The sequence below is a fragment of the Archocentrus centrarchus genome (genome assembly GCF_007364275.1).
Source record: "Archocentrus centrarchus isolate MPI-CPG fArcCen1 chromosome 18 unlocalized genomic scaffold, fArcCen1 scaffold_23_ctg1, whole genome shotgun sequence".
NCBI lineage: Eukaryota > Metazoa > Chordata > Actinopteri > Cichliformes > Cichlidae > Archocentrus > Archocentrus centrarchus.
The window spans coordinates 2,415,001-2,442,869 of NW_022060145.1; the positions used below are offsets into that span (position 1 = coordinate 2,415,001).

Here is a 27,869-nt window from a genome sequence, read left to right on the forward strand (position 1 = left end):
TTTTGCTTCAGTGAACGCTAGCTTTGCTCACTGATTAGTGCCTTATTCTATCATTTACTGCATTACACATTTCTTACAGCAGTATCTGGCAGACACAGAAATGTTGGACAGCTTTTGTTCTGAGGGTTTGGAGGGAGTCCGCCTGTGTGTGTTGACTGTGCGGCTCTTTTAGAGAATAAATGTCCAAATCCTGTAATAGTAGACTTGTCCCAGTCTTGCTCCTGTTATGTGGAACAGCTCCCAGTTTGGGTTGGGTGCCTTTTCCTTTTTCTTCCTGTACTGCTCTTCATGTATCATTTGCTGTTTGTCATTTCTCATCTTTTCTCTTTGTTCTTCTCTCAAAACTACAAGTAGGCCCTGACAACCTCCCTTCCTGAGCTCGGTTCTGCCGGAGAAACCGAGCTCAGGTTGTACAAACTTTTCACTCGAGGAGAAAAGTTTGTACAACACAGCTGGTCATGACCTTACTATGTAAACTGGTGGCATATATTATGATCTGGCTTGGCAGTATAAAAATGTAATTAAATAAATAAAACGGGTTTGGATATGCAATCGCTCGCTTGCGTGCAAGATCAGTTCCTTTCAGGTTTTGGTGTTTTCACAGGATTGAATGCAGAAAACTGCTGTGTCACTTCAGTTCATTTCAGTATTTGGTTGGGGGTTTTTTTTGTTGTTGTACTGTTTTGTTTTTTTTAGATGCTACATCTGTGTTTTAAAATTGTTGATGACTTTTTCATAATTTGCTTAAGTTTTGCCTATTTAATTGCATTATCTTAAACTACAGTCCACTGGGATCGCAGGGGTACTGTCCACTATGGTTGCCTGACGTTAAGACTTAACCCTCTTCACTTAACATTAGGCGACCAAATATGGTTTGTTTTTGTGCATGCATGCCCCCCACCCACCACCCTCCCACCCCCACTCCTCAACAAACAGCCTGCAGCTGATAAAAAAAAAAGACAGAGCCGTCAAACAGAAGGAATTTAGCCCTGTTTGAACTCTGGCTCTTCGCTTCCACTTCAGATCAGACTAACCGCTGTCTATCAGGAAGTGTTGCAAAACTGCAACACCACCTGCGCTTTGTAATGGTGAATTGCACTAGTTATCCATTTCTAAACACAACACACAGCAGAAAAGCACATACCGATAGAACATGTGGAGATCTGGAGTGACGCTGGTTGGTGACCAAGAGCAGTTGGTTTGGGTGGGGGAATGGACGTAGCAATGAAAATCCATCACCAGATCTGGGAGCAAGAGAAACACACAAACACATACGGCTTAATAATCAAATACATAGACAGGAATTTGTTCAGCGTACGGCTCAAAAACATTTTTGACAACAGAGCTGAGTCAGTGGCGGTCAGGATGAGCTTACCTGGGTTTGTTTCACTGATGACCAATGGTTTACTCTCTGAGTTATTACATTTACTGCTGATAGACACATTTAGAACGCCTCCTTCCATTTCCCTGTGCAGCTTCATAAAATTATTCAACTAATAAGAGAAAAACAGAAGAAAAAAAAAACTCATGTGAGTGACCCATTCCTAACACTTTATCTATCAAACATGTGCTCCCACACCATCAGGGGAAATTGAGGGTACAGTCTCTTGCTCAGAGACTCTCTGACATTCACACTGTAGAGCCAGGGATAAAAAAAAAAAAAAAAAAAAAAAAAAAAGCCTGCTTTTGTTTGTTTTTGATAGCTTTTTAAAAGAAAAGTTTGACTGCTATGTATTATCTAATATCATCGAGCAAGCATTAAAATAAATCCATGATCCCAACCCAACAGCACAGAAAGCAGTTTAACATTTAATTCCTGCTTAATGGGGACCTGCTCTTTTCATTTTAAGAGCCATATTTATTTTCATATTTGGACACTAGTGTAACTTTGCACCAGGTTAAACCCTCCTGTCTTCAAAACAACCATACTTCTTTCTGGCATAGGCTCAACAAGGTGCTCAAAACGTTCCTCAGAGATTTTGACATGATGCTATTCAATTTTTTTCAATTCAAATGTATTTATATACCACCAAACCACAACGGTCACCTCAAGGCAGGCACTGAGTTGTAACCTTTCGTGTAGTCAATCCAAGCCACATTCAGATTGGTCTATCAATCAGTGGCTGCTGCTGTGCCCTTCAGGTGTTATTACCAGTGCCATTCTGAGCTGTGCCTACTGAGCTCAGTTGCTATAATCCCAGATAGGAGCTTCCATGTTGTAGAGAGGCAGGTAATCGGCCGGTATTTTGATGTGTTGTGCCCTTGTAGGAATCCTTCACGATGAAGGTTGTTCTGCCCTGTGTTTGTCGGTCTTTGTGATTGCCTGCTGTTAGCACCCCCCTTATTTGCGCTGCCAGGCATTCATGGAGTGCCATTAGCTTCTTCAGCCAGTAGGTGTGGATCATGTCAGGTCCTGGTGCTGTCCAGCTCTTCATTCTGGAGACTCGTTCGATGTCTGCCAGCCGATTCCATGCACAACATCAGAGGTCTCGGTCCAGAAAAGTGCAGTCCCAAGAGCAGCCAAGAGACTGCACAGAACCCTCAAACCCCCGGGCCTCTGACAGAGGACCGGGAGTTTGAGGGCTTGATGAGGAACGCACAGGGCAGCTGGTGAAACAGTTAAGCTGTTACACAACAGAATCCTGACCTCAAACTCCCAGTCCTCGGACAGATGTCCCAAGCTTAATCCTGGTGGTTATCTACGCAAAATTTAGAACTAATGCAAACCTACTTTTCATATCTGAAAATGTTTTCCAGCAGTTTGCAAATAGTGAGCCTCTACTTGTACTCCCTTAGCAGTAGCCATCTTTCCAAGAGTTAATACCACTGATGCAACACTCACTTCATTAGCTAGTGTGACAAATGACACTTTCTGTAAGCACAGTGAATACATGAGCTTCTAAACAAAGTATAGACACATATAAGCATACTTACAGTTTTTGAGCTTCTTCCAGAATTTGTAACCACTATATACTTGCACCCTTTATGATTCCTTGGTGGTAGCCAGGACAATGCGTGATCAAAGTCATCAATCCTTGACAGGGACACATTTCGCGGTGGTAAGACTTGACCTTAGTGAAGAAAGAAAGGACAGAAAGTCAGTCTGCTTACGTGGAATGAGGATTGTTGGCTTTTGCTGTGGAGCTGTGGACTCTGCAGGAGCAGCAGATTTTTGCCAAAAAAAGACGATTTATATGGCTCACCAAACACGCTGCTGGTCTGAGTCAGTCACCAGGGAAGAAAAAAAATCCTTCCCTAAAGGTTTAGGGAACATTCATACTTCCCTGTATCTGTCTGGTAGGCAGTGACCAGTGGGTCCATTCTGCCGTGTTTCTGTCTTTAGCAGATCTGATCCTGATTTGTATGAAAAGATATCATGGCATTTAAAAATGTCTGATTCCTCTGGTTTCTGTCACATTAATACAGTCAGAACACGGTGTATGGAGATATTAACATACGCGTGAGCCGAGAAGTTTTACATGCAGGTTTTATACAAGAGACGCATTTTCCCCACAGTTTGCTCGGTGTACACAGTCCGAGTTTACCGCTGCGTTAAATAACGGCGAGTACCAAGCGTGACGTCACATGTGGGAAACACCGTAATGGATACGACTGTGGGAAGTGGGGAAAAGATGTCAAAGAAACAAGACAACAGCAGCAACAACAAAGCCAGGTAAATGTATTCAAGCGTGAATGTGTAAATCTTACCATGATTGTATTCAACCGTTAGAAACAGGCAGCTTAAAAGCAACAAACTTGGAAACATCTTGTTTATCCCGTGACTTCAGTTTTACTCCTTAAAGTTTCTGTTTTCCTCAGCCTTTAATGTGAGAAGCGCAAAAAAACAAAAAAACAAAAAAAAGTAGTGCCGCTCTGAAATGGGGTCCCCTGGTGCCCAGACTATTTGGCGGTTACGGTTTTTCAGAGGAGAAGAGAGAGAGGTCTGCCCGTGTCTTAATTCTGCTTTCGCTTCCAGCTTCTCTGAGGGGACGGCTCTGAAAAACGGTGGAAGGCTGGAAGTGGGTGTTGCGTTTCCTCCTTTCTCGCAGACGCGTTGACGCACGCACTGCGTTTTTCTTGTTTTCTTTATTTTTCTTTTTTTTTTTTAGTCATCTTTTTGTGACACTAAAATAACTTAGTTTTCCACAACTACAATTGTTTTTTTGTTTTACAAAATCTCTGAACCCAAACCCCAGTTTTCAGTCTAACAAACAGGGACGTAACCAAAGTATGTGAGTGTGTGTGTGTGTGTGTGTGCGTGCGTGCGTGCGCGCGTGCTGTTGTAGTAGGCGGTGGAGGTGGTTGTATTATGGAAAACAGAAGAATCACTGAGTGTTTCATGGAGTGGAAATGTGTTTAGACCTGCAAGTAGACTGTTAATAGGTGGAGATTGTTTTTGCTAATAAAGAAACTCTTTGTTGGCAAACTACTTTAAATGAGCTATACAGACAAATTCACAATACACAGAAACTTTGCTTTTTTTTAACTCTTTCCTTCAGTATCTAATTGTTTTTAAATGCAGAAAAAAAAAAAGTTTCTCTTAGACAAAAGTATGTTTATTGATGGGCTGTTATAGCAGAAGTTCAGCATGAACTCTCTAGATGTCATTTTGTGAAAAAAAAAGGTCATTTTCTAACAGAAGCATGCCAGCACAGCCTAACAACACGCTTACATTGGGCTCTGTGGCTCAGTGCCAGGTTTGGACTGGGCATGGCCTTCTTTCCGCCGCGATAAAATCTAACGCTAGACCTGAAATTAATCTCTGTACACCATATGCTGAAGGACGTCTCAGTTCCTAAAATGCGGCTCAGGGACAGAGGCCAGAGCAGACTAACAAAGGAGGTATAATCGAGGCGTATCCTATTCCAGCTGACACACAGCCAGAATATGTACGTTTCTTTTGTACTTTTGTGAGCTGTGTTAGTTGCTTAAGATGAGAATCCACATTTGATCAGATTTACTGACCTTCGTTTTTATAAACCCCCCTGTTCTGACCAAATTCGTCAGTGACATTTTATCCTTGTAATGCTGAAATGTGAGGCTATTACTGTTCGGTTTGTGATGTCTTACAGCATCTGATGACCTTCATCAGGCTGAGGGCTGATTGTTAGCACATGCACGCAGCAAAAAAAAAAAGCTTGGGAGTGAGTTACTGAATGCCTCCATAGTCCCTGTAATCTGTTGCTGCTTTGAAAATATGTTATTGTTAATCACAGCCTAGAGATGTTTCAGCAGCTACAATCTATGACCTGAATGACTTGAAACCTACACAGTCAATATGTGACCTTTAGGTCTTTGTGTGAACAACTCATATTAATGATGTCTCATGAAACGTGTCATTTCATATTTCTCCGTAGCTTCTCGGTCATCCAGGTCTCTGGAGCTTGCTTGAAGTTCTTCAGAGAACTGAAGAAGCCTTTCAGGTGAGAGGTGAAACGTCTTCGAGAAAAAAAAAAACAAGTCCAGTCGCCCTTTTTTTCAAGCTCCAGAGACATTGCATATTTCATACTTTTTACATATCAGTGGCACCTGCTGTGGCTGTACAACTAACCAGCTGTTGATATGTGAGTAATCCAGTAACATCTCTTGTGTTATCTGGAGAAATTCTTCTGTTTATAGCCTTAGCCGGTATAGTAACCTTTGCACACATTTGAATACATGTCTGGAACACTTTGAAGCACAATTGTAAGGTGTGGTGTGTGATTTCATCATTGTGATTCATGCACAGGAATTTATGTTGATGTCTATTCAACCAGTGGCTGAATAACTTTGACCCTTCAATGTGCTCTTGTAGGAATTGTGAAATCATGCAAATGAAACAGGGGCTCAGAGGGGAGAGACCACATGCAACAAGATGACTGCATTTTATTTGATTCTGGCTATTCATGGGAAGCAAAACTATGCCACATATGAGCACACTTATAATAATTTCCTCACTGCCTGCCTCACTACTTTTTGTAGAGCAGTATTGTACTGCAGTTTGTCAGTGAATGCTGTGGTGGTGCCCAATTCCAAAAACCTTTGGGATGTTGTGCAGAATGTAAATAAAGAAAAAAACTCTGCCTCTCTAAGGTGCTCTTTTTAAATCCAGTTGTGCTACTGACCTGTTGCATTGACCTGTTTACATTTTTACACAGCATCCTGTGTTTTTTTTTTGGAATTGGGGTAGTAAGTGCGGATGTATAGATCGCCTTATCAGGCTTGGATTTAACAGAAACAAGCAGCATAAAATGCACCAAATCATTAACACAAACGTATAATCAGCCAGTCACATGGCAGCAACTCGATGTATATTTAGGCATGTAGTCATGGTCATGATGACCCGCTGAAGTCAAAACCGAGCATCAGAATGGGGAAAAAAATCTCAATTAATTGACTTTCAACATGATACGGTTGTTGGTGTCAGTTGAGCTGGTCTGAGTGTTTCAGAAACTGCTCATCTGCTGGGATTTCCCCCACACACATGCACTACAGTTTACTGAGAACAGTCTGAAAAAGACCCAAAATGTCCAGTGAGTGGCAGCTCTCTGGGTGAAAATGCTTTGGTCAAAGCTGACAGGAAGGCCACAGTAATTCAAATAACCACTCGTTACAAACAAGGTCTGAATGCACAATACAGCAACCCGTGAAGCTACGCCTTCAGAATACAGGAAACTACAAAAGGAAAATGAGACTGCAGTTCACACAGGCTCACTGAGAGTGAACAATGGGAAAAATGTTGCCCAGTCTTATGAGTCTATATTTCTGCAACAATCGGAGGGTTTGACATAAATAACATGAAAGCATGGATCCATCCTGGCTTGTAGCAACGGATCATGGTGGTGCAATGGTGTGGGGGATATTTTAGGATTACAGCCATTTTATACATCTGAGCAAATACTTAATGAACATGGACCACAGTCTCTGATGCAACTCATGGGTTAATGAATAAAAAAAAAAAAAAATAGTTTTTGTCATTGTCATCTTGGTGTTTTGAAAGCAGGCGAGCAGGGCTGGATCTGAACCTGCACACAGAACCCACATGTCAATCACAAGGTTGGCCCGACCTAAAGCACATCCTGCTTTGCCTCTAGTTAACTATAATTTATGAATTCAGCATCATGTTTTTTCATTAAGACTTGAAACTACCATGTGAGGTCACAAACACACGAGTTAAGTGTTTACTGGGACCATACCCAGGGAGCTGAGGGCCTTTTCCCTACAGATACTTCTTTTTGTAACCAGTCCTCCCCCCTGCTGGCCATTAGAATATAGTACAGGTTGAAGACACCAATGCACTGGCTTCATTTTTCAGATATTTTATGTATCAAAATCAGTTTATTTAAAGCTTCTTTTTGTTTGCCAATCCTTCACAGCAGCCAAAAAAGGAAACACACACACAAAAAAAGCTAACTCAGTCGAGAGTGTCATTGTTCTGCCAAGCAATCCTCTTTCATTGCTCATACGGGTACCCGTGTTTTTTTAAGAACAAGCTGATGAACTGTCACCCTTGCTACCCTCAGGTTATTCAATGAGCGTTTCTTCTCTGAGTCTTTCAGCAACAAAACATGCAGGTACTTCTGCCTAATTCTCACCCACTGAAAATAATACATCTACATGCTAAGGAAAGCTCATGTTTTCTATTTAAATGATTACTATGAGAAAGGCAGAGTGAGTTCCATGTTATCACATTCAAATTTCACACTGACATTTTCCCCTCTTCCAAACAAATCCAGCAAGCAATATATTTTAAATCTCTCTCTCTCTTATGTATGTCTTAAAGAATACTGCACATTTGTTCCCATGATTGCATTTTTCTGGACAGAGAGACACCCCTTTCACCCTTCCCTTGGAAGGAAGAGCATATCGCTCAAGGTGATTTAGATTTGGGTGTGCTGTTGAATGCCAAGCCAAAATAGCACAACACAGACTCAACAGTCTGGCATCCAGGTTTGTAGTTACTTTAATATATGCCCAGATGTTTACAGAGTTCTTATCAAGTTTCTCTTTTTACAAAGTTTGGAAGTTGTGTACAAAGGCGGAAAATTCTTAATGCCACCTCAAAGATTTTTCTTTATATATATATATATACACCTTAACCTTTGTAAGAAAACTACATCCAAAATATGTGTCTGCCTGCAGAGCTCATGCAAGAGAATATCCAGATTGACAAGGTGAACTTTCTTTTTTTGACATGCACCAATAATGGCTAAACAAAGGAAATATAGGCAGGCTGTAGCAGTCACCCAGTCCTAACATATGATCCCTCGCCCTGCAGTCTGCTCTCTGTCTCAGCCCAAGCTGTTTTACTTTAGTTCGGGGCTGATACGTAGTAGATCAGGAGAGCTGCAGCACAAACACAAGCAGGTTTTTGCTTCCTGTACAGTCATGGAATTGCCTGCATTTTTGCCAACCTTGCTCTCTGTTTCTTGTGTAGCTAACTCAGGATTGCAGTCACAATGCCATCTGTACAAACAGAGGTCATGCTGTGCCAAGACGGAATTTCTTTCCTCCCATTTTTTTTTTGTCCCTTTTGACATGTTACAACAGACATCCAGCTCCTGTTACCGCAAGAGCTGTTTCCAGCTGAAACAGCCTCTGCTGGTCCACTCCATCCAATAGGAATGCAAAGCCCTCATCTTCCTCTTCCTCAGCTCTCAGCATGAGTATATCAGTCCCGCTCATGTTTCTGGGTCCATTGCTTTTTTTTGAAGGCACCTCCAAAGATTTACTGCATTTCCTTATCCTGTCCACGGCACGTTTAGCGTGCCACACAGTACACATCAGACCTGCAACAGGTATGAAACTTTTAACCAGAAAAGCGAAGTGAAACTAGAGGTTGTCAACCTGCTGTTAAGTTACTATGTACATGTTCCTTCACGTCCATCTCCCCCGGCAAGCATTCCTCTGCACATGTACGTGTTAGGCATTTTGCTGAAGGACACTGTTTTCAGTTACAAGGGTGACGTATTCAGTAGGTTCTGGCACCGGCGTATACAGATTCTCTGGGGCGGGCTGAAAAACACAACGGTGTAAAAATAAGTATTTGTGAAAACAGAAAGCGCAAGAGAGTAGACTTTCTGTTTGTTTATTTTACCTTAGATTCTTTGTTTCCACTCATCATCATTTCCTTGAATATTGTTGAAGGATCAGGCATGGTGGGACAAATAATCTCCCTGTGCCTACAACACAGAAAGAAAAACAAGAAGTCATGTTTAGGCACGACTCCGTGACACGGAAAATACCACAGAAGTCCTTTGTGGGCTGAAATCACGTCATCTATCATGGAAAATTCAAACCATCATTCAAATACTTAGACTTTTCAGGGAAGTGGTACAGATACCTGCAAGTTCATTCATTGATTTGAAGAAGTAAAAATGAGAACTGTATGTGTTGGTTGCTGTTGTTGGGTTTTTTTTTAATTATTTTAGCCAGCTATATAATAAAAATATTACCCACACTGACATTTTTTTTTTTTTTTTACATCTTAAAGAGAACCTGTTGCACCTATTTAATGAAATAGCAACAGGAAGAGAAGTTGGTGAGCTTCATGAATTATAGAAAAAGTCCTTGCGTGTATGTTGTTGTCTTTGTGAGTCAGCTTTGCCAGTACATAACAGTGTTTTGCTGTTTTATCAATGTTTATTGTGAATCTGGCTATCCTACAAGCCCACGTCTATAGGCGCGCATAGTCTATACTCGGCACTATTTCTTATCTAGAAAAATGTTGTATTTTTATTTAAGTATTTAACTCATTTTCAAAGACCTTAATCTTATTTAAAAACATGCTGAATCTTTTCATGCATTATTTATACCAGTGGCGTTCGTTAAGGCCAAGCAGAGCAAGCAGTGCTTATCAGGTGAAATCTAAGAAACAGACATCAATTAAAAGTGAAGCGATTTCTCTCCTTTTACAGCATTCTGTCATAATGCTTCTCTCTCACACCTGTTTGCATCCATCCTTTACATCACTGCCATCTTGTGGAGACAGTTGGATATTGTCTCTGGAAGTAGAATTAATACAACATGACAACAGAGCCACAGAGATCTGTATGGGATCGACGTTCTCATGGGCCCGTCCACATCCCATTAACAATGGCTGGAGCTTGTCGAGCTCTGCTTTCACTGCTCTGAGATAAGGCACCGGTAGCATAAGACAAGGGTGGGCTCAGTCCACCCAAATTTGATTCTTGCCCACCCAATCAAAACCTCTCATACCGCCTGCGGGCAGCAAAAGGTCCTCCCATCAAGCTACGCCTACAATAGTTTTTATTTTCCACACTTTGACACTTTCTCACTCTGATTCTGCGCTGCACGCAGGTTCAACTGAACAGCTCTTGTTTTGTGCTTTTCCTTATTCAGGGTCACACTCTAGTTTCCGTGTTAATATTTTTACTTCTTTTTACCATGAGCATGTATTGCTTCTTTAAGCCTATCAGTAAGTCTAGCCCTGGAGTATCCCCAACAGCCCGTGCTGAAGTGTCTCCCCCTGAGTGGGTTAACTGCTCCTTCTCCCCTTCTGTCTGATCAGCAGACAATCTGCCGACTAGTTTCTCTGCATGTAATAGCACAAACACCCCTAATGCTAGTCCTACTCTAGCCACATCCCCAGACCCAAAGCAGGTCCTTCCTCTGGCCGTTTCAGCGTCAGGTCCTAACCGTTGCGGACCTGAATAGCACTGTGCCCACACAGCCAGTGCCAGCTGACTATCCAAAAACGTGCCTTCGCCAATATGTTAACATGCCAAGGTCTAGTGTGGTACCACGCTGGTACCACACTAGACCTTGGCTGGAATACTCTGTGGCTCGGGAGGCAAGTTTCTGCTTCCCGAATGAATTTGTCACAAAGTTTGCCCAAAAAAAAACAGAAGATTGATTCACATTTTTGCAGTTGCTGTTCTCTTTTTGTTGTACTGTTGTATAGTAAAAAAAAAAAAAAAAAGGAAAACAAAGAGAATAATAAAATAAAAAAAAGTATATTCCAGCCACAAAAGGTCACAAATCTGTGTACTTTCTGTGATGTCCCAAGCCCAGATAAATGGAGAGGGTATATATGTATATCTTTGTGACTACTAGTGCTGTATTTAACCCCGAAAAAACAAATATAGCCTAATATATTGTGTCTGTGTTTATGCTTGCCCACCTACATTTACAGTCTGCCCACCCAGCTATAGTGGGCTAGAACCGGGCCTGTAAGTCACTATCTATGCTTTGTGTGGAAACAGAGCATTAGCAAGTAAGCAAGCACTGTGATTTATCATCATAACAGATGGGTTTTCTCTTAGTAACCTCTCTGGCCAATGTGTGATGTAAGAAACTTTTAATAACTTGTCTAGCATGTTAGTAATGAAAGCTTTGATGATGGAGAGGGGAACCTCTGCCGTGTCCGGTCTGCAGATTGACCAGATGCAGGTTCCACACTTTCAGATTAACATCTCTGAGAAATCACTTGGTTGACCAAACGTACAAAGTTCAACCAGTTGGGGTGCCCGGGTGGCTTAGCGGTGAAGCCGCGTTGTGGTGCAGGCAGCGTGGGTTCGCGTCTTGGCCCCTCGCCAATTTGCCCGCATGTCTCTCTCCACTGTTGATAAAAGCCACTGTGGCCAAAAATGCAAAATAAAAAGTTCAATTGGCTATTTTACTAATAGACCACCTTCCTTTTTTAAATGGATATTATATCTGGCTGTAGACATTGGCAGTTAAGCACATCACTCAGTACCCAGGCCTTTTAATTAAGCTCTGATTTTTTTTAATAAATAAATTTAATATACTTAAAAAAAAAATCAAGATGTAGCCTGTGAGCTGATTAAATGCTGTTGTGGTTCTCACAGGACAACCACTACAAACCTACTAGAAAAGGAAGAAGTGCAGAAAGAGGCTGTCAGGGCAGTATGTTTAAATCTGGTCCAATTTGTCTTGTGAAAGACTAAAGAAAGCTTCATTTTTTTATTTTACTCATTTTTAGGAGGGAAGCACACACCACTGTTTTATACAGTTCTTTTTTTTATGCAGTTCTCAGTTCTTTACTGAGACCTTAACACCCACACACGCTGTCTCTGCACCCTGTAACTGGAGACATGTTCCCACGGCTATGGTATGAAGGCCCCGTGTTAGATAAAGATTATCTTGAACTATGGATCATGCACAACTACTCTAGTGGAGTCCATGAATACAAATACAGGAATTAGCAAAATAGGTCATTTTTTAAAAGTCTAAACGACTCAGTGCACATTCCTTTTTTAAGATACTTTCAGCACTACCTTGACACACCAGACTGTGGTGCTGGGAGAGCGAGGTGTCTCACTGCTTCAGTTTATCTAGGTCTCAGCTAGAGCCCGACTGTTTTGCTGCCAGGTCAGTATTATCAGCTGATAAATATTTACCTATCTATCAATATTGGCATTTATGATAACCAATAAATGAAAATTAAAAAGTAAAAAAGGGATGGGAGAAACACCCTGTTACCATGTTATGAGTGAGGATGTTGCATAGTTTGTTCACCAGAGGGCACTCTGCAATTGCCCTCTTGCCAACACAGGTGTTTGGAACTCCACAAACATGACAACCAGCTGATCCAAACAGAGTTGGGCAGAGCTCAAAAGAGTAAATACACCACAAACATTAGCAAATGTTAGGGAAATCTGTTTGTTTTGTGTGTCTGAAACAACAAGATAAGCAGCTAATATTATTGGAATATCAGATTTTATATTACCAAATCAGTCTGAAAAACTTATATCGGACGGACTCTAGTCTGAAGTATTTCATGTACTGGAGGCATCCTGTGTGTCTGTCTGTGTGAGTGTGTGTGTGTGTGTGTGTGTGTGTGTGTGTGTGTGTGTGTGTGTGTGTGTGTGTGTGTGTGTGTGTGTGTGTGTGTGTGGTAATGAATTCTGTTTACTGATTAAACACTAAAGTACTCAAGAGTAGACACTCGCCAAGGCTAATTCTCTTCTTTTCTTACAGAACGAGTTTATAAACAAGTCGTGTCAGGAATAGTGAGAGGAAGACTATATGCAAATCAGAGAGAAACCCAGCCATCTCCCATTGGGCAAACATGCTGACAGCGGGGAGGGAAAAAAACCCTTTATAGGAAGAAACCTCCTCAGGTAGCTTTCACAGTTATGTCTGTTTGGTTAACCATTGCTTAACATCTGGCATTGCTCAGAGAACGTCAGGGGCAGTCAAAAACAGCAGCAACCTCTTTTGGCATTAATGTTTCTGAATGCCATGGGGTATCCCTGTATAAAACATTCCTGACAATGTTTCTCTCAACAATATGCTTCACAAAATCAGTGTTTACAACATGGTTTACAGCATCTGTATTCGTATGCACTGATTCTCTTTTTTACACTTTGAAAATCTTTCCAGCACATACCTTCTGAAGCAGTAGCAGGACAGAATGACGCAGGCAGACAGGATAATTGGGACCACAATGGCAACCACAGTCAGCGTCTCGTCAGGAGTTCTGTTCTTACCTGGAATGAACAACAGACATTTTCTTTTTCAGCTTTTTAAGACATTTTCAAGCGTTTTGCTCAAGTATGAAACAATCCAACCACGCTCAATTAGAAAGGTAAACTTTTCAAAGTCCAAAAGCAGCATCAGGATTTTTATTATCACGTATCACGGCTGCGTGCCACAATGTGTAATTTTTTTATTCTAAGGCGATCTCAATACAGGGCTCCAAAGTTTCCATACAGCAGAATTAATGAAAGTGAGCATGAGTGCTCAGACATACATTAACTATGCTGTGTTGTTGTGTAAGTGGCTCCATTACAGGCAGACAACATCTTAATTTTCTGCAGTTCTTGATGTCAGCATGAGTTTTGTTTATTTCAATTTAAAATGTGCCATTAGACATGATGGGGAACAACCAGATTCAAAGGCTATATGCAGCACTCACTGACTAATTGATGGCTTCAACCACCCATCACACGTATGCTGGGATTTTCTCCTCTTAGTTCTGTTCCTGTTGTACAACATAGCTTGAATATCTGACATGTTAGCCAGTTAGTCCAAAACTCATTTAGATGCTGCAACATCAGTCTGGCATTCATGCACTTTGTTTTCTGTTTTCAAGCCTAAAAATATATTGTTTAAGGTGAAAAGGCATGGCTGTATTGGTTTTTTGCCTGGTTGCCCAGGGTGGCTGTGAGTCAGATTCTTGTTAATTAAATACATAAATATAAATACATAAATTAAATAAAATGGAACGTAATGTGTTCCTTTTTGACCTGCTCATTTGTGCTGCTGTTCTGCTGGTCATTATTGAAGTGGCCCGGCTGCATCTGTGTTCAGTAATCAGTGCGGTTTTACCCACTCACAGAGCTTTATACACTAATTGGTGCATTTGTGCGACTGGTTAGTAACTCAGGCCCTATAAACAATATCTGTACCCAAATCTAACCAACCAAACTGAAATCCTTGAATCATCGCTTTACAGTGATGTGAAAAGTACCTGATGAAAACATTAACATACAACTCTCTGTGCACATCATGGATTATCATAATATAGATATAATTATTTAAATATACTAGTAATAATAATTAGTAATATTGGTTAGACAGTTACCATGAAATACAACTTTAGGGTCACTATACACAGGTACACAATAGCTATCGGTCCTGAGACTGTATTTGATCTTGTATTCGCAGTTCTTGTTATAGGGAATCAGTTGAGGGTTTGCGGTGTAGATCTGGCAAGGCTGAAAAATAAGAAGCACACAAAATCCACGTTGCACTGTTAGTCCAGAAGAACTGTAGCACTGATTACAGACAGACAAATCTGAAAACAGAAAACTGTTTGCGATATTTGGTATGAATATTCAGCTATCAGATTATGCCAGTGTAGCAAGACTAGCGCCTAAGGAGGACTACACAATTTTAGGTGAGTTTTGACAACTTACTTTGACCTTACTGCATTCTGTGATGCAGATATTATAGTTCAAATTACAATTTCCAACAGCAGGACCCGGATGTGGTATTGTCAAGATGAGTTCGCTTCCACTTTCTGTGATAATCATGTCTGGCAAAGGTGTCTCTGAGGACATAACAAAACAAGACAAAAAACAATCCTGTATTTTTATTTTGACTACATTCAGTTACGGGTTAAAAAAAGCAAATATTTCACATTTATTTTCACAATTTGGAATGATAATAATAATAAACGATTAAAAGTAACACCAACCGAATTCAGGTCTTAAGGTGCTCAATCCAGTTTCAGCCTCCACAAGCACATAGATAAATTCAAAAGTACTAATGTTTAGATAACAAACATTCTCTTCATGGCTGCTGGACCCAGCACACGCTCGTATGTTATCTTTCTCCTTTGAAGTCCTGTAATGACAGAATGAGGAGTTAACACGAGAGCTGAAACACGGAAAGCTTTTCCACTTCAGCCAATAACTCAGATTACGGCTCCTGCAATTCCACCAGCGACCACTTGATGTTCACTAAATTCCCAGATTAACATTCATCTGGACACACAACCCTTGGCTGATTCACTGTAATAATTAAATAGCTGTTCTTTAGATAGAATGTCACATGACACACGGTGACTGCGTTATATCCCTTATATTGCTTGTAGCCTTTTATGCTCACCTGTAGGACACTTTCAGCTTGAGAGAGTCATCGGCTGGCCTCCAGGAACACTTCATTCTGTCATGCTCAAGTGAGCATTTGAAGTCCGTCACCAATTTAGCTGTACAGCACAACCACAAAAAAAAAAGAAAAAAAAAAGAGTGAAGTCACACACATACATATATGCAGAAAATCTGACTTAATTATTATATATATTAGCATTTCAGCTTTCTGGCTCTTACTCTGGGGCCTTGTTGTTTTAACGGTTATGCTCACAAGTTTGCTCTCCTTCCGATCACCGCAGGTCTCGACATCACCTCGAACAGCTTGAATGCTGACATTGCAGTTATCAGATTGCTCTTCTTCCGTGAAATACGTTGCTTTGTAATAATTTTGTTGCGTATAATAGACCATCTAGAGAAAACAAAAAGGATGTGTTTAGTAAAATTAAAATAACAACGGGGCTTATGCTTCTCCGGCGCTGTGCCTGAATCCCAATCCAACGGCACTTTATACGCATGAATGGATAAAAATATTACTGGGGAAATATTTTTTGTATTGTCACTTAGCAAAAATATGTCCGTTTTCATTTTTTAAAACCTTGTTCAAGTGTCAGCTCAATAAATTCATGATTGTGAAAAACTGCAATTTGCTGAATATTTGTTGTGTTTTCATATTGTCATCAAAATCTTGGCACTAATTTGCCGTATATTTGATGATACTTGGCCTATTGTACACACATCCATACACTACAGGTGAAAAGTGTTCCCATAATCCTGTCGGATTATGGCTTTGAAATTGTGTTTAAATTTGGAAATCAGTCTTTGTTCTGTGGCTGAGGAAAGGGTGAGTATTAAATGATATTGGATATTAGTCATTAATTATAATAAGGGCTAATATATAATATATTAGTAAATGATCATCTTTTTTCGTCTGCTTCCGTTAGGGGCTGAAACAGCAGATCATCTGTCTGCATCTGACGCTATTCCTGGCATCCTCATCTGTCACCCCAACCGGCTGCATGTCCTCCTTCACTACATCCATAAACCTCCTCTGTGGTCTTCCTCTTTTCCTCCTGCCTGGCAGCTTCAGCTTCAACATCCTTTGGTCATTATATTCACAGTCCCTCCCCTGCATATGTCCAAACCATCTCAATCTTCCCTCTGTTGAACCGGAGCTGTCCCTCTGATATACTCATTTCTAATCTTGTCCATTCTGGTCACTCCCAATAAAAATCTTAGCATCTTCAGCTCTGCCACCTCCAGCTCTACCTCTTGTCTTTTTGTACATCACAGCAGGTCTCACGACTATCTTGTAAACCTTCCCTTTCACTCTTGCTGCTATCCTTCTGTCACAAATCACCCCTGACACTCATCTCCATCCGCCCCACCATGCCTGCATCCACATGCCAAAGGGCTGTTTACAGTGCAGTCCCTGCTCTCTCTCTGCCTGCTTTTCTGTCTACTCTGCTGTCCTGTTAACAATAAAGGTTAAATAGATAAGTCCAGGGGTTTAGAAAATAATAATAATAAAAAAATCTTGCCAAAAATATGCAGAAAACACAAACTGTTGCACACAAATTCACCAAAGTGCAGGAAATGAAGTGTCTGATGCTCAAAATTTACTAAGACTTGCTTTTTCTGTTTTTAGATGAATTCACTTCTGGGCTCCTTCAGATCCGTAAGTAACTGGGATAATAACACAAATACAAATACAGCTGGGATAGGCTCCAGCGCCCCCGCGACCTTGAACAGGATAAGCGGAAGAGAATGGATGGCTGGATGGATACAAATACATGTATTTAATAGAAAGCCTATCTACACAGATCATACTCAAGTCCAAGTTCAGTTTTAAGTCTGATTTTATTACATTGAGTCTGAAGTTTCAGATTCATGACTCAAGTTAAAAGGCTCTCACTTGTGAATATTAGACATGCATATTTACTTTATTTTAGATTATATTAAATGCTAGTAATTTTAGTAATTGCCATTTTTAACAGCTAACTTTAAATGAATGAGGGAATAAAAATGAGCACGACCTTTCTTTCAAAAATCCTTATGACTCATGATAAGTAAAATTAACTTTATGTATAAAACTAGTCCCTTGAAGTTAAAACAATCATGCATTTAGTTTCAGCAATCTAATGTCATACTGGTCTCACAGCTGGATTTGAGTTATATTTTACCTTGCCCCCCTTCCATATGCAATATTTGATGGTACAGTTGTCCGGCAGATTGTCAGGCTTCTTCCAGGACACATTCACATTAAATGGGTCATCCCACTTATACGTGACATTCATTGGTGGAGGAAGCTGAACATCTGTAGGCATAAAGAGGGTTCCCATTAGAGTCAGGAACTACTACTTTTTTAACTCACATCTGTCAGTTTCAAACTCTTTTACACAACTTGCTGCAGTCTGAGGTCAGCTCCTTGGGGGACTCATTGTGACACTGATATGTTTTGTAACACGATTGTAAAGCTGCAACCGCGGTCATGGCTGACGCCACATGGTTTTTTTTTTTTGTTTGTTTGTTTGCTTTTGCGCATCTGTTGTGCAATCAGTAATTTGGCGATTTAATCTCACAAATGTAGTAACATATTTACTAAATGTCCCAGTAGACTCTCAGCATAATCCTGTAAAAACATTTTCATTGAAAAATGAAATCGTTTAATTGGCGGCAGTTGTCGAAAAAAGAAAATCACCCAACTGTACAGGAGCGGGGGACATTCCCCGCATTCCACCTGGAAGTGGTTTTTAATGTTCGATTGGTTGGAAATGTTGTTCAATCGTATGCAAAAGGTTCTCGTCACTACCCACACACACGGAGGGTTAGGGTGTACACTGAAAAAATGGGAAAAGGGGGGTTGTTCATTTTGTAAAACAAATTTATGTTAAAGTATTATGTTTTTATTGTGCTGTTTCCCTAAACATGATTCAATCATGAAACATCCTTGTAAATAGTCTTGTTGTTAGATGGACATGTTTCAATCATGACCACATTACATGAAATAGTTGCAATGTATGGAAAAGCTCCTCCTACTTTTTTGATACTAAATTACCCCTCCCAATCCTTTGCCCGGGAAAAGCAATTATACTGCAGAAGAAGAAGGCCCGATTTTATCAGTGCTGCCTGGAACTTTAAGGAGGCAAGGTGAGTCTTGTTTTTTTCATTGTTTTAATTTTATAGTTTATAGTATGTAGACTATTAAAGTCGATGCTGTGTTTACAGCGAAAGGTGCACCCCACCACACCACACGCTAACGAATAAACGTGTGGTGTGGTGCACCTCACCACACGTTTATTCGTTAGCGTTAGCATGTAAGCTAGGCTATGGCTAGACTCTATATTAGCGTTACATGGCGCCTCACAATTAATTTCAAGAATGCCTAATTCACTTTTATCATTCCGCCCTGCTTTGACCCACCTTGTGTGTGTGTAAATCAGTTGTATCTGAATTTAAGCAGTGCTTTAAGTTGGTTGGTAATCACCATTACTATACCAGCACTTTAAATATGCCATACTGGGACTTTTTTCCCACCGTGGAGGTTGCACCCACACGTGCTCGCTCTGGCCCATCACGGTGTGCTCTTGTCGCATGAAGATGAACGATTAACACATGGTAGATTGCGCCCTCTTTTAATTTCCTATAGAATAAATAAGTGCAAATATTTTTTTCTTCCAGGTGCTCTGCTAGAATAATGCAATGAATGGCAAGCTTGCCTGTTTCAAAGGCTCTGTAGTCTATGGTACGTATGAGTAGCTGGTTTTAAAAAAGTCAAACACAATAATTTTCTTTAATGAATAGGAAAACAAATGGATTTATACTGGTTTGTGACTCAATTAGCTATCATTAACGCACATTTTAACTAGTTTTGTTCTGTTTATTAAAGAAGAAAGGTAAACACCACCTTAGATTAAACTTTAGTTTAGCCTCTTTTTGAGAACAATGTTAATTTGTAACAACAACAAGCCTTTAATGATTCTTCATTGTTTTTCTCTCTCTCCACAGTGGCAGTGGTGCCGGGTAGAAGTATCAAGTAGGTCTGAACTTCTAAGACACTACAAAGTTAAACATCCTCACTTTGGGCGCACTGCTAGATTTCCATGTACATACTTTTCTTGTCCATGCACATTTAAAACATGGAATGCATTAATTTGCCACCAAAGTAGACTACACAGAAATGTAACACAAAAAATTCACTCAACTTTTACCTGTCAACTTTGTGATTGTAAGAATTTGGCAAAGGAAATAGAATATTTTAGTCACATCAACACATATTTAAAAAAACACGAAAATGTAAAATGTATGTTTAATGGTTGTAGTTTCCAAACATGCATTTATGGTACTTTTAAGTCTCACAAAAGTCGCCATCACACCCCACACACACTTGAGGATTTTATTCCAGGTGTTGTAAAAAGCACTCGTTTAGCTACACCTTCATTTCCAGAAATATCTGATTTCCAGGAGGAGGATCAATGTGTAGAAGGTGCTCAGTGTGTGGAAGTGGACACGTTTGACACACAAGAGGGAAAAAGGCTACCTAAAGACCACACTGAGCAGCAACTAGCCACAGCTTTATTACAGCTGGAGTTTTTGGTACAAGTGCCAGGTATTGCAGTTGATGAGTTTTTACAGGAACTTAATTATTTACTCAACTCTGCCTCAGTTCCCACTGGTGTTGTAAGAGATATACTTGAGCGTCATAAGGTCCAATTTACAGATGATTTAGTTAAGGATATTATATCAGCTCTTTGTGCATCCAATCCAGTTTGCAGAGCCATTGAAAAAGGGGGATCTCTTAGCACTGTGCATAGAAGGTTAAAATACTACAGAGAAAAATTTTGTGTTGTTGAACCAGTCACTTACCTTCTTGATAATAAAAAAGCAACCTTTCAGTATGTTCCAATATTAAAATTATTACAACAAATTTTAAATTGCCAAGCTATTCTAGATAAGGTTATTTCAAATCATAGAGGGAAGCGTGAGTTTATTGTTGACTCCTCCTATGAATTTAAATCTCCAGAGGATGGCAAATATTTAATTGAAAACGGGTTATTGAATGCAGATGAAATCAGGATTTCTATTCGCCTGTATGTGGATGAATTTGAGATTTGCAACCCTTTAGGCACTTCTAGAAAAAAGCAAAAACTCTGTGGTGTTTATTGGGTTTTGGGTAACCTGCCACCAGGATCTCATTCAGCTTTGTCCTCCATTTATCTTGCTGTCCTTTTCAAAAGTGTTGACGCAAAAGTCTATGGTTTTGAGCAAGTGTTACAGCCGCTCCTGCAAGATCTTAAAACCTTGGAGACTTATGGTGTGTTTGTCCCTTTGTTGGGCACATCTTTTAAAGGTACAGTTCAGTGTATTGTTTCTGATAACTTAGGTGCGCACACTATCGCAGGCTTTGTTGAAAGTTTTTCAGGTGAGTTCTTTTGTCGATTTTGTACAGCTAAGAGATGTGATGTTGAATCTGACACAGTTGCTTGTGGTGCTTTTAATCTGCGGACTAAAGAACTGCACAATGAACATATAAAAATAGCTCTGGAAACAAATAATCATTGTTTCGGAGTTAAAAGAGAGTGCATTTTTACCAAACACCTCACACATTTCCACGTTCTGACCGGTTTTCCTCCTGATGTAGCTCATGATGCATTAGAGGGTGTTGTGCCAGTGGAGTTGGCTTACTGCTTGTCAGCATTAATTTCAAAAAAGTTTTTACTATTGATAATCTAAATAAAGCAATATTGGCCTTTCCATACAAGTGGTCAGATAAGACAAATAAACCTCATATTGTGCCACAAAATTTGTCTGCTCGCAAAACTGTGGGGGGAAACGCCCACGAAAATTGGAGTTTGTTGAGGTTTCTCCCTTTTTTGATTGGACATTTAGTACCTGAAAATGAACCTTCATGGTTGGTGTTACTGGATTTAAAAGAGATTATTGAACTTCTTGTTGCCCCAACACATACTGATGAATCCATTTCATATCTTGAAAGCAAGATAACTGAACACAGGCAAAGATACAAAGACTTGTTTCCAGCTGCCAGACTTTTACCAAAGCACCACTTTCTTGAACACTACCCTTATTTAATAAAGTGTTTTGGTCCTTTGGTTACACTCTGGACACTTAGGTTTGAAGCTAAACATAGTTACTTTAAAAAAGTTGTGAAACATACTAGTTGTTTTAAAAACATTCTGCTGACTCTAGGCACCAATTCATGATAGCATTTCACCTTAACTCGCCCTCCTATGGTAAAACCTCTCTTGATGTACCTAGTGTGTCCTCATTTCCAGTGGATCTTTTGAATCCAAATATTGCTTTGGCTTTAACATCAAAATATCCCGATATAACTGAAGTCAATCTGACTAAGAATGCATCTGTGAATGGCATACAGTACAGCACAGGCATGATAGTTGTTCAGGGGTCAACTAGCGGCATGCCAGACTTTGCTGGGATTGTGCACATGTGTGTCATTAAAAATGAATTGCTCCTTATTGTGAGAATGCTATGCGGATGGTACACTGACCATTACAGAGCCTTTGAAATAACCCCATCACCAACCAGAGAGACAAAGCTTGTGCATTTAACTGATCTGGGAGACATCTATCCACTGGCAGATTATATTGTTGGAGCAAGCCGAATGGTGACCTTGAAAAGGCATATTATTGTTAAAGGTTTGTTACATTGTATTTAACATGTAGGTATGTTATGATAATTACTACATCAAGGCTTAAGTCAAGGCATTGTTAACTCCTTGCACTTAGCACCATTGAAAACTTTAATCAAATACTATAAAATCTGCACAACTCTGTTCACTGCAGGCACACAGCAGTGACATGAATTGGATTGGTTCTTGGCATATTTTTCTCTCCAGATATGTTTTTGAGAATAATGTGAATTTATCAGCAGATCAGATCTTTTGAAAATCTCTAAACACTAAAAAAAAATTTATATAAAAATCCTGATATATATATATATATATATATATATATATATATATATATATATATATATATATATATATATATATATATATATATATATTTATTTTTTTTTTTTTCTCCCCTCCCTTTTTTTAAGATTGTATTTAACACTTTGTTTTATGGTTTGTGCTTTTTCAGACTGAGAATAATGGCTTCACCCTGCATACTCAAAGTCATATTGGTGGACAACACCTGCCAGAGGCTAACACTACCATGTGGACTTCCTCAATCTGTGAGTGAGCTTATGGAAGAAGTACAGCGCCAGTGTGGACTGACCTACACCTTCAACCTACAGTTTATGGATCCACTCTTTAATGATGACTTCATGAATCTGACCTCAGTATCTGAAATACAAAACAGAGGCACTATTAAGGTGGTAAATCTGTCAGATCCAACCATTTTACAGTCACCTGTTTCATCTGCTGGTTGTCGTTCACCGTCAACTTCAAGTTTTTCTGGTGTGAGCTGTCCTGATACAGACATTCTTTCTTCAACTGAGTCTCAGTCTGAGCCATCCACTTCAAGGTCATTGTGGCCAGACAAGTTTTGTGTTCCTCAGTTTTCCTTTGACTCTGAATTAAAACTTGACCGAGCCAATGCAGAATATAAAGAAAATGGGACACTTCTGACTCCAGATAACAAACTTTTGTCAAACATTCTCGATGGACTTGTGCAAGAAATTGTTCATTATGGACTTTATATAACCGACAACCAGTTCAACAGTGTGGGTGAGGCGCTCATACTAAAGCATCCCTGTCTGTCAGAGCGCGCCTCAGTAAGTGGGTATGCTGGTTGGAAACATCGCTTAAAAAACAAGCTTTCAATTTACCGAACTCAGTTACGAAAACTTGGTTGTCACGAAGTAACTGTCAATGCTTTGAGCCACAAGCCACAAGGCAAAGGCCCTGCTTTTGCCATTAAAAAGCCAAGGCGCTCTGAAGTGAACTATTGCCCCCCCTATCCCACAGGAGAGACTGAGGAAACTTTAGAAACACTTCGAGTGGAACTTATAATGGATGTAAAAAAGAGGAACGGCAAAGAAACAGTGCATCGAAAAATGGACAAGCCGTTCTCATACAGAAGATTAGAGGTAGTTCGGTAAACACCCATGGTACAAGATTTCCAGGAACGGTGGCATGCGCTCTTTAAAGTGTGTGAGGTTTGTAAAATGGTGATGAAATGTACTGAATTGAAGTTGGTTCAGCCAAAAAAAATATTTGTTGTCTATTTTTTCAGATAAACGCTGAATTCAAGAGAATCACCACTCTGCCACTGCAGTCCCGGTTCCTCTCGCAGCTAGACATTCTGTCTTCCAAACTTATTGCTCTCTATAAAAAAAGAGGTGGACTAATAGGCAAACACCTAAAAAGTATAATGGACCAAATGACTGAAGTAAGATGAAAAAAAAAAAAAAGATTCATTCATTTTTTGATTAGGAAATGTAGTAATTTCAAATCTGTCCACACATCCTCTAGGAAGATGTCGACCATGGGCGTGAAAGTGTTCTGAAGGGCCTTTGTGTGTACCTCAATGAAGACCCCGAACATCTGATACGACAGCATGTAGTGAGTATTATGAAACTGCTAGAATTTTTTACATTTCTAATAGTTGCATGACATTTTTAATTATTTATTATACATATGATAATTATCATATCTGGCAACACTGATTACTGCTTCCTATAGACTGCATATATTGCCGAAAGGAAGTTTATCTAATGTGAAAACGTAAATCTGTCAATATGTGTTTGATAACTCTGGCTTTCTCAAGAACCCGGATGTGTGGCACAAAAATCTGAATTTTGTAACTGAAGTTGAATTATTGAACTGAAAGTGAAAGTAGTCCATTAAATCGTTAAATTCAGTTTCAAACCAGTGCATTCAATTTCAAATTATGCACATGCAGATTTAATCTGAGCAATTCAAATTCAGTTTCTGCTGGCACAAGTTTTTGTGATTTATCATCTAGATCAATTTTAAGTAGTTTACATACTTTTAGCTTTTCTTAAAATTTGACTAATTATTGGATAAAGTAATTTTTATCAATGCCAACTAAATCTGAAAAAGTTAAATATTGCCTTTTAAGCTAGTAATGTTTATGTGAATGAGTGAATTTTGCATTTAGCTCATGGTCTGGAAGCTTTGAATTTATTTAAATCTTTTTTTTTTTTTGTAAGGGAGTAAGTGATACAGCCTTTGAAGAATCAGTTGAGGAAACTACTGTGGGGATCTTCACGGTGAAACAACAGGAGGCGCAGCCTACTCCAGACGATGTAGGAATTATCCTGGAAGGCCAAATTGTTATCCAGGATTTAGACAATGTTCCTCTGGCTGTTGCACTACTGTTTGGCCTCCTGTATGCTCTACATATGGATTATCCTCATCAACTCAGGTATACCTTTGAAGTGATCCAGAAACTGATCATGGAGCTAGATGGTGGCACACTTTCAAAGAAAGTCCAGGTCCTGAAGAATAGACTCAATGAGTAATGCTGGCCAGTGAGCATGACCAGCTTATTTGAGGACTTGTCCATTTAAGTTGCTTTTCATTGTTCTCATGTTGTTGTAAACAAACTTTTAAATATGCTTAGTTACTTAAAAAAAAAAAGGCGTTCTGTAGAAAGAAGGATTTTCATTGTTTAAGATGTGTTTAGCTGCACTCGATATAATTTTCACATTTTACCAACTGAAAACGTTTGTAAGAAATTGTGCAGTAAGGGGTATGGTGTTCCATATAACACCCCAGAAAGTTGGCCCTTTATAAAAGATAGACATAACTTTGATTTGCGGGTCAATCGTTTGTGGAAGTCCATTTGAAATTTTTATTTATTTATTTTTGTCAGACTCACTTTTGTATCGGTATCTGAACAGAGAGGTTATGTGGCATGCACTTTGTTTTTCTACTTTATGTCAGTGATCCTTGGTTTGTCTGAAAACCCTGCTGTAAACTGTTAGGATGTAGACTCATCTGAATGTTGACTATTTTGTATTAAAATGTTTGGCTTATTGGAAAATGTTATCAGCTGTATTTGTTTTATTCTTGCTACAGTGTACTACTTTCAAAAGGTTTAGGCTATGTAAGATGGATTTGATAGATTAACACCAAATCTATATTGTGATACATTTTAGGTTGTTACCACATAACTACTTTGTAAGTGAAACATTTAAATTAATTGTAATGTCTAGATAAAAAACTACATAATATATTCAACATGAAGTAAATTTATGTTACAAGTATAAAAGATTCATATACATAAAATGTGACAGAAATGCATGATATAAACACACTTGGATTAGGATATTTCAACATGAAATGATTAAAAGTTTACAACATGAAATGATTAGAAGTTTTCAACATGAAATATTCACAGTCATTTAACATGTATATATTATGCTGGGATTATATAATGAAGTTATAAAATGAAAACATAATCTAATTGCGTGCAACCGATGTACATGTTTCAATTATATAAATCCAACAGACTTTTTTTTTCAGTGTAGTAGAATGCGTTGATATATAGAGAAACACAGCAGAGATTCCTGGGAATGTTTTAGGCATATTTATAAATATGATTATGTCATTTTAATTCGTTTGTGACAAAAATGAATGTATTGAGTTTTATCTCACAAGCTCCAAGAAAGTGCGGCTGCGATGCATCCTTTTTTTTTTTTTTTTTTTACGCAAAGTGGCATGATATAGTGCGGTAAAGGGATATTGTGTCTTGGACAGACGTCCTGGAATCAAACAAATGTTTTATTTTAACTTATGTGAAACATTTTTTATCTTTTAGACTCAGTATGCTCTGACATTGCGACATTTTCACTTACGCATCTTCCCCCGTAACCTGATCGCTCGGTGCGCCGCGCACCTGCACAATGAAAAATCATTCAAGCGCAAACTAACTGGCAAACTGCTCTATTAAAAAAAAAAAAAAAAACGAGGAAAATCAGCAGTGAAAGAAATTTCTTACTATTTTAAATCTAAACTCGACAGGAAAGAAATCAGCGGATCTGGTCGTGGTCCAAGAGATCTCTAAATTACCCGAGAGACGGCTACACTAAACCGACCTCTGTTACTGGCAATGACAGTTAACGCAAAGCCACGGAGGTCAAGTTTAGAATAATTTAGCCCACACAATAACAGTTTAAAGTGCTTTCCACGTATTCATTCATTCATTTATAACGCCAATTCATTATATAAAAACACTGCGGCCACTTAATGTAGTAGGGTCAAGACCCTTAGAGTAGCTTGTGCAGCGATGGAGCTTCTTAAAGAGGAAGAAACCTCCGACAATATAATCTCAGCCCCCCGCCCCCAGCGAAGGTGAGAGGAGAGCCGAGATAGAAATGACCAGCAATTTAAAAAGCGGTACATTTAAAAATACAATATCAAATGACTTATTGTAACAAAATACATTTATAACTTAAAGAAATGGAAGAAACCCCCAAATTAAAACCACAGAAGTGCTTTCATTTAAACAGTTAATGTGCCTCTAACTGACGGTAAACCAATGACGCGCGTACCTCTAACCCGTGCTGATTACGCATTGGTTTGACAGGCTGGGCACGCTCACCGACACTCGTCAGGTTCAAAGCCAGGCCGAACAACTACCAAATGTAGCCTGTTGTTAACACGGTGATACCAATTAAGAAGTCTTTACCTGATTCACAGCTGAAACCCGTGATGGTGGCTGCGCACAAGAAGATGAAAAACTGCCGCGCAACTGTCATCTTGTCTTTGAGCGTCCGAGAATTTATTCCTGGAAGTCTTTCAGGAGCGCCTTCGAGTCCTCTTGGAAACCGAGCCGGGGGAAAAACAAACAAACAAACAAACAAAAAAACAAAAGAAAAAGAAAAAGAAAATAATCTGTGTGTAAAGGACAAAAAAAATATCTAGGTTGAAAATGTTAACATTGGGAACACGGGGAAAAGGAAAAATGAAAGCCAGCCTCTAACAGCACCTTTACAGTCTCGGTGGGTCCGCAGTCCCTATTGAACCGTACCGGGAACAGCGGGGCGGAGCTGTTTCGAGTGGGAGGAAATTGTGATGACAACGAAGTTACGAAATGTCACAGAGTGGGAATGTGTAAGCAGCCTCACAAACGTAATCTAACGTCCATAAATAAATAATTAAATAACCAAAAAAAAAAAACAAGTGAAAAGGGGAAGCTGCCCGGCGTAGCCCTCTTAACGGGGCAAGATTACGCATGCGTGTGATCTTCAGTGAGATATCTCAAACCGCAAGTGTCCATCCATTCCTCCAGGAAGTCGTCAGGCCCTAAATGAGTCTGTGAATCATTAAGCATATTATCTATGTGGTAATGGCTT

The 27,869-nt window shown here is 39.5% G+C and overlaps 3 protein-coding genes and 1 long non-coding RNA gene across 6 annotated transcripts in view; 2 read left to right on the forward strand and 2 right to left on the reverse strand.

The window, feature by feature from the left end:
- The window catches only part of LOC115775118 (uncharacterized), a 13,059-nt gene extending 9,089 nt beyond the window's left edge, over positions 1-3,970 (reverse strand). Inside the window, exons 1-4 of the mRNA XM_030722626.1 lie at positions 3,709-3,970; positions 2,935-3,071; positions 1,376-1,493; positions 1,145-1,244 (exon numbers count right to left, since the gene is read on the reverse strand). Of these exons, the coding sequence (XP_030578486.1) occupies positions 1,145-1,244; positions 1,376-1,493; positions 2,935-3,071; positions 3,709-3,766 (413 nt within the window). The 5' untranslated portion in view covers positions 3,767-3,970. The remainder of the gene's footprint in view (positions 1-1,144; positions 1,245-1,375; positions 1,494-2,934; positions 3,072-3,708) is intronic.
- Positions 3,971-5,889: 1,919 nt separating this feature from the next.
- il13ra1 (interleukin 13 receptor, alpha 1) lies at positions 5,890-27,545 on the reverse strand. Of its 2 annotated transcripts, XM_030722711.1 has the most exons (10): positions 27,203-27,545; positions 17,744-17,877; positions 15,801-15,972; positions 15,580-15,679; positions 15,167-15,315; positions 14,886-15,019; positions 14,552-14,684; positions 13,355-13,454; positions 9,077-9,161; positions 6,069-8,994 (listed from the first exon to the last, which is right to left on the reverse strand). In XM_030722711.1, the coding sequence occupies exons 1-10, from the start codon at positions 27,270-27,272 to the stop codon at positions 8,902-8,904; spliced, it is 1,170 nt and encodes a 389-aa protein (XP_030578571.1). In that variant the 5' UTR covers positions 27,273-27,545; the 3' UTR covers positions 6,069-8,901. The 2 variants fall into 2 exon arrangements, with proteins under 2 accessions (XP_030578573.1, XP_030578571.1); XM_030722713.1 differs by lacking the exons at positions 9,077-9,161; positions 13,355-13,454 and having other exon boundaries at positions 5,890-6,189; positions 14,677-14,684.
- On the forward strand, positions 18,469-23,301 carry LOC115775176 (uncharacterized). The gene is made up of 3 exons (XR_004019270.1): positions 18,469-18,710; positions 19,569-19,596; positions 22,682-23,301. It is a non-coding gene; the product is annotated as an uncharacterized LOC115775176 (long non-coding RNA).
- Positions 23,323-25,544, forward strand: LOC115775175 (uncharacterized). Of its 2 annotated transcripts, none has more exons than XM_030722714.1 (4): positions 23,323-23,702; positions 23,780-23,935; positions 24,019-24,108; positions 24,720-25,544. In XM_030722714.1, the coding sequence occupies exons 1-4, from the start codon at positions 23,652-23,654 to the stop codon at positions 25,029-25,031; spliced, it is 609 nt and encodes a 202-aa protein (XP_030578574.1). In that variant the 5' UTR covers positions 23,323-23,651; the 3' UTR covers positions 25,032-25,544. The 2 variants fall into 2 exon arrangements, with proteins under 2 accessions (XP_030578574.1, XP_030578575.1); XM_030722715.1 differs by having other exon boundaries at positions 23,323-23,693.
- Positions 27,546-27,869: the final 324 nt, after the last annotated feature.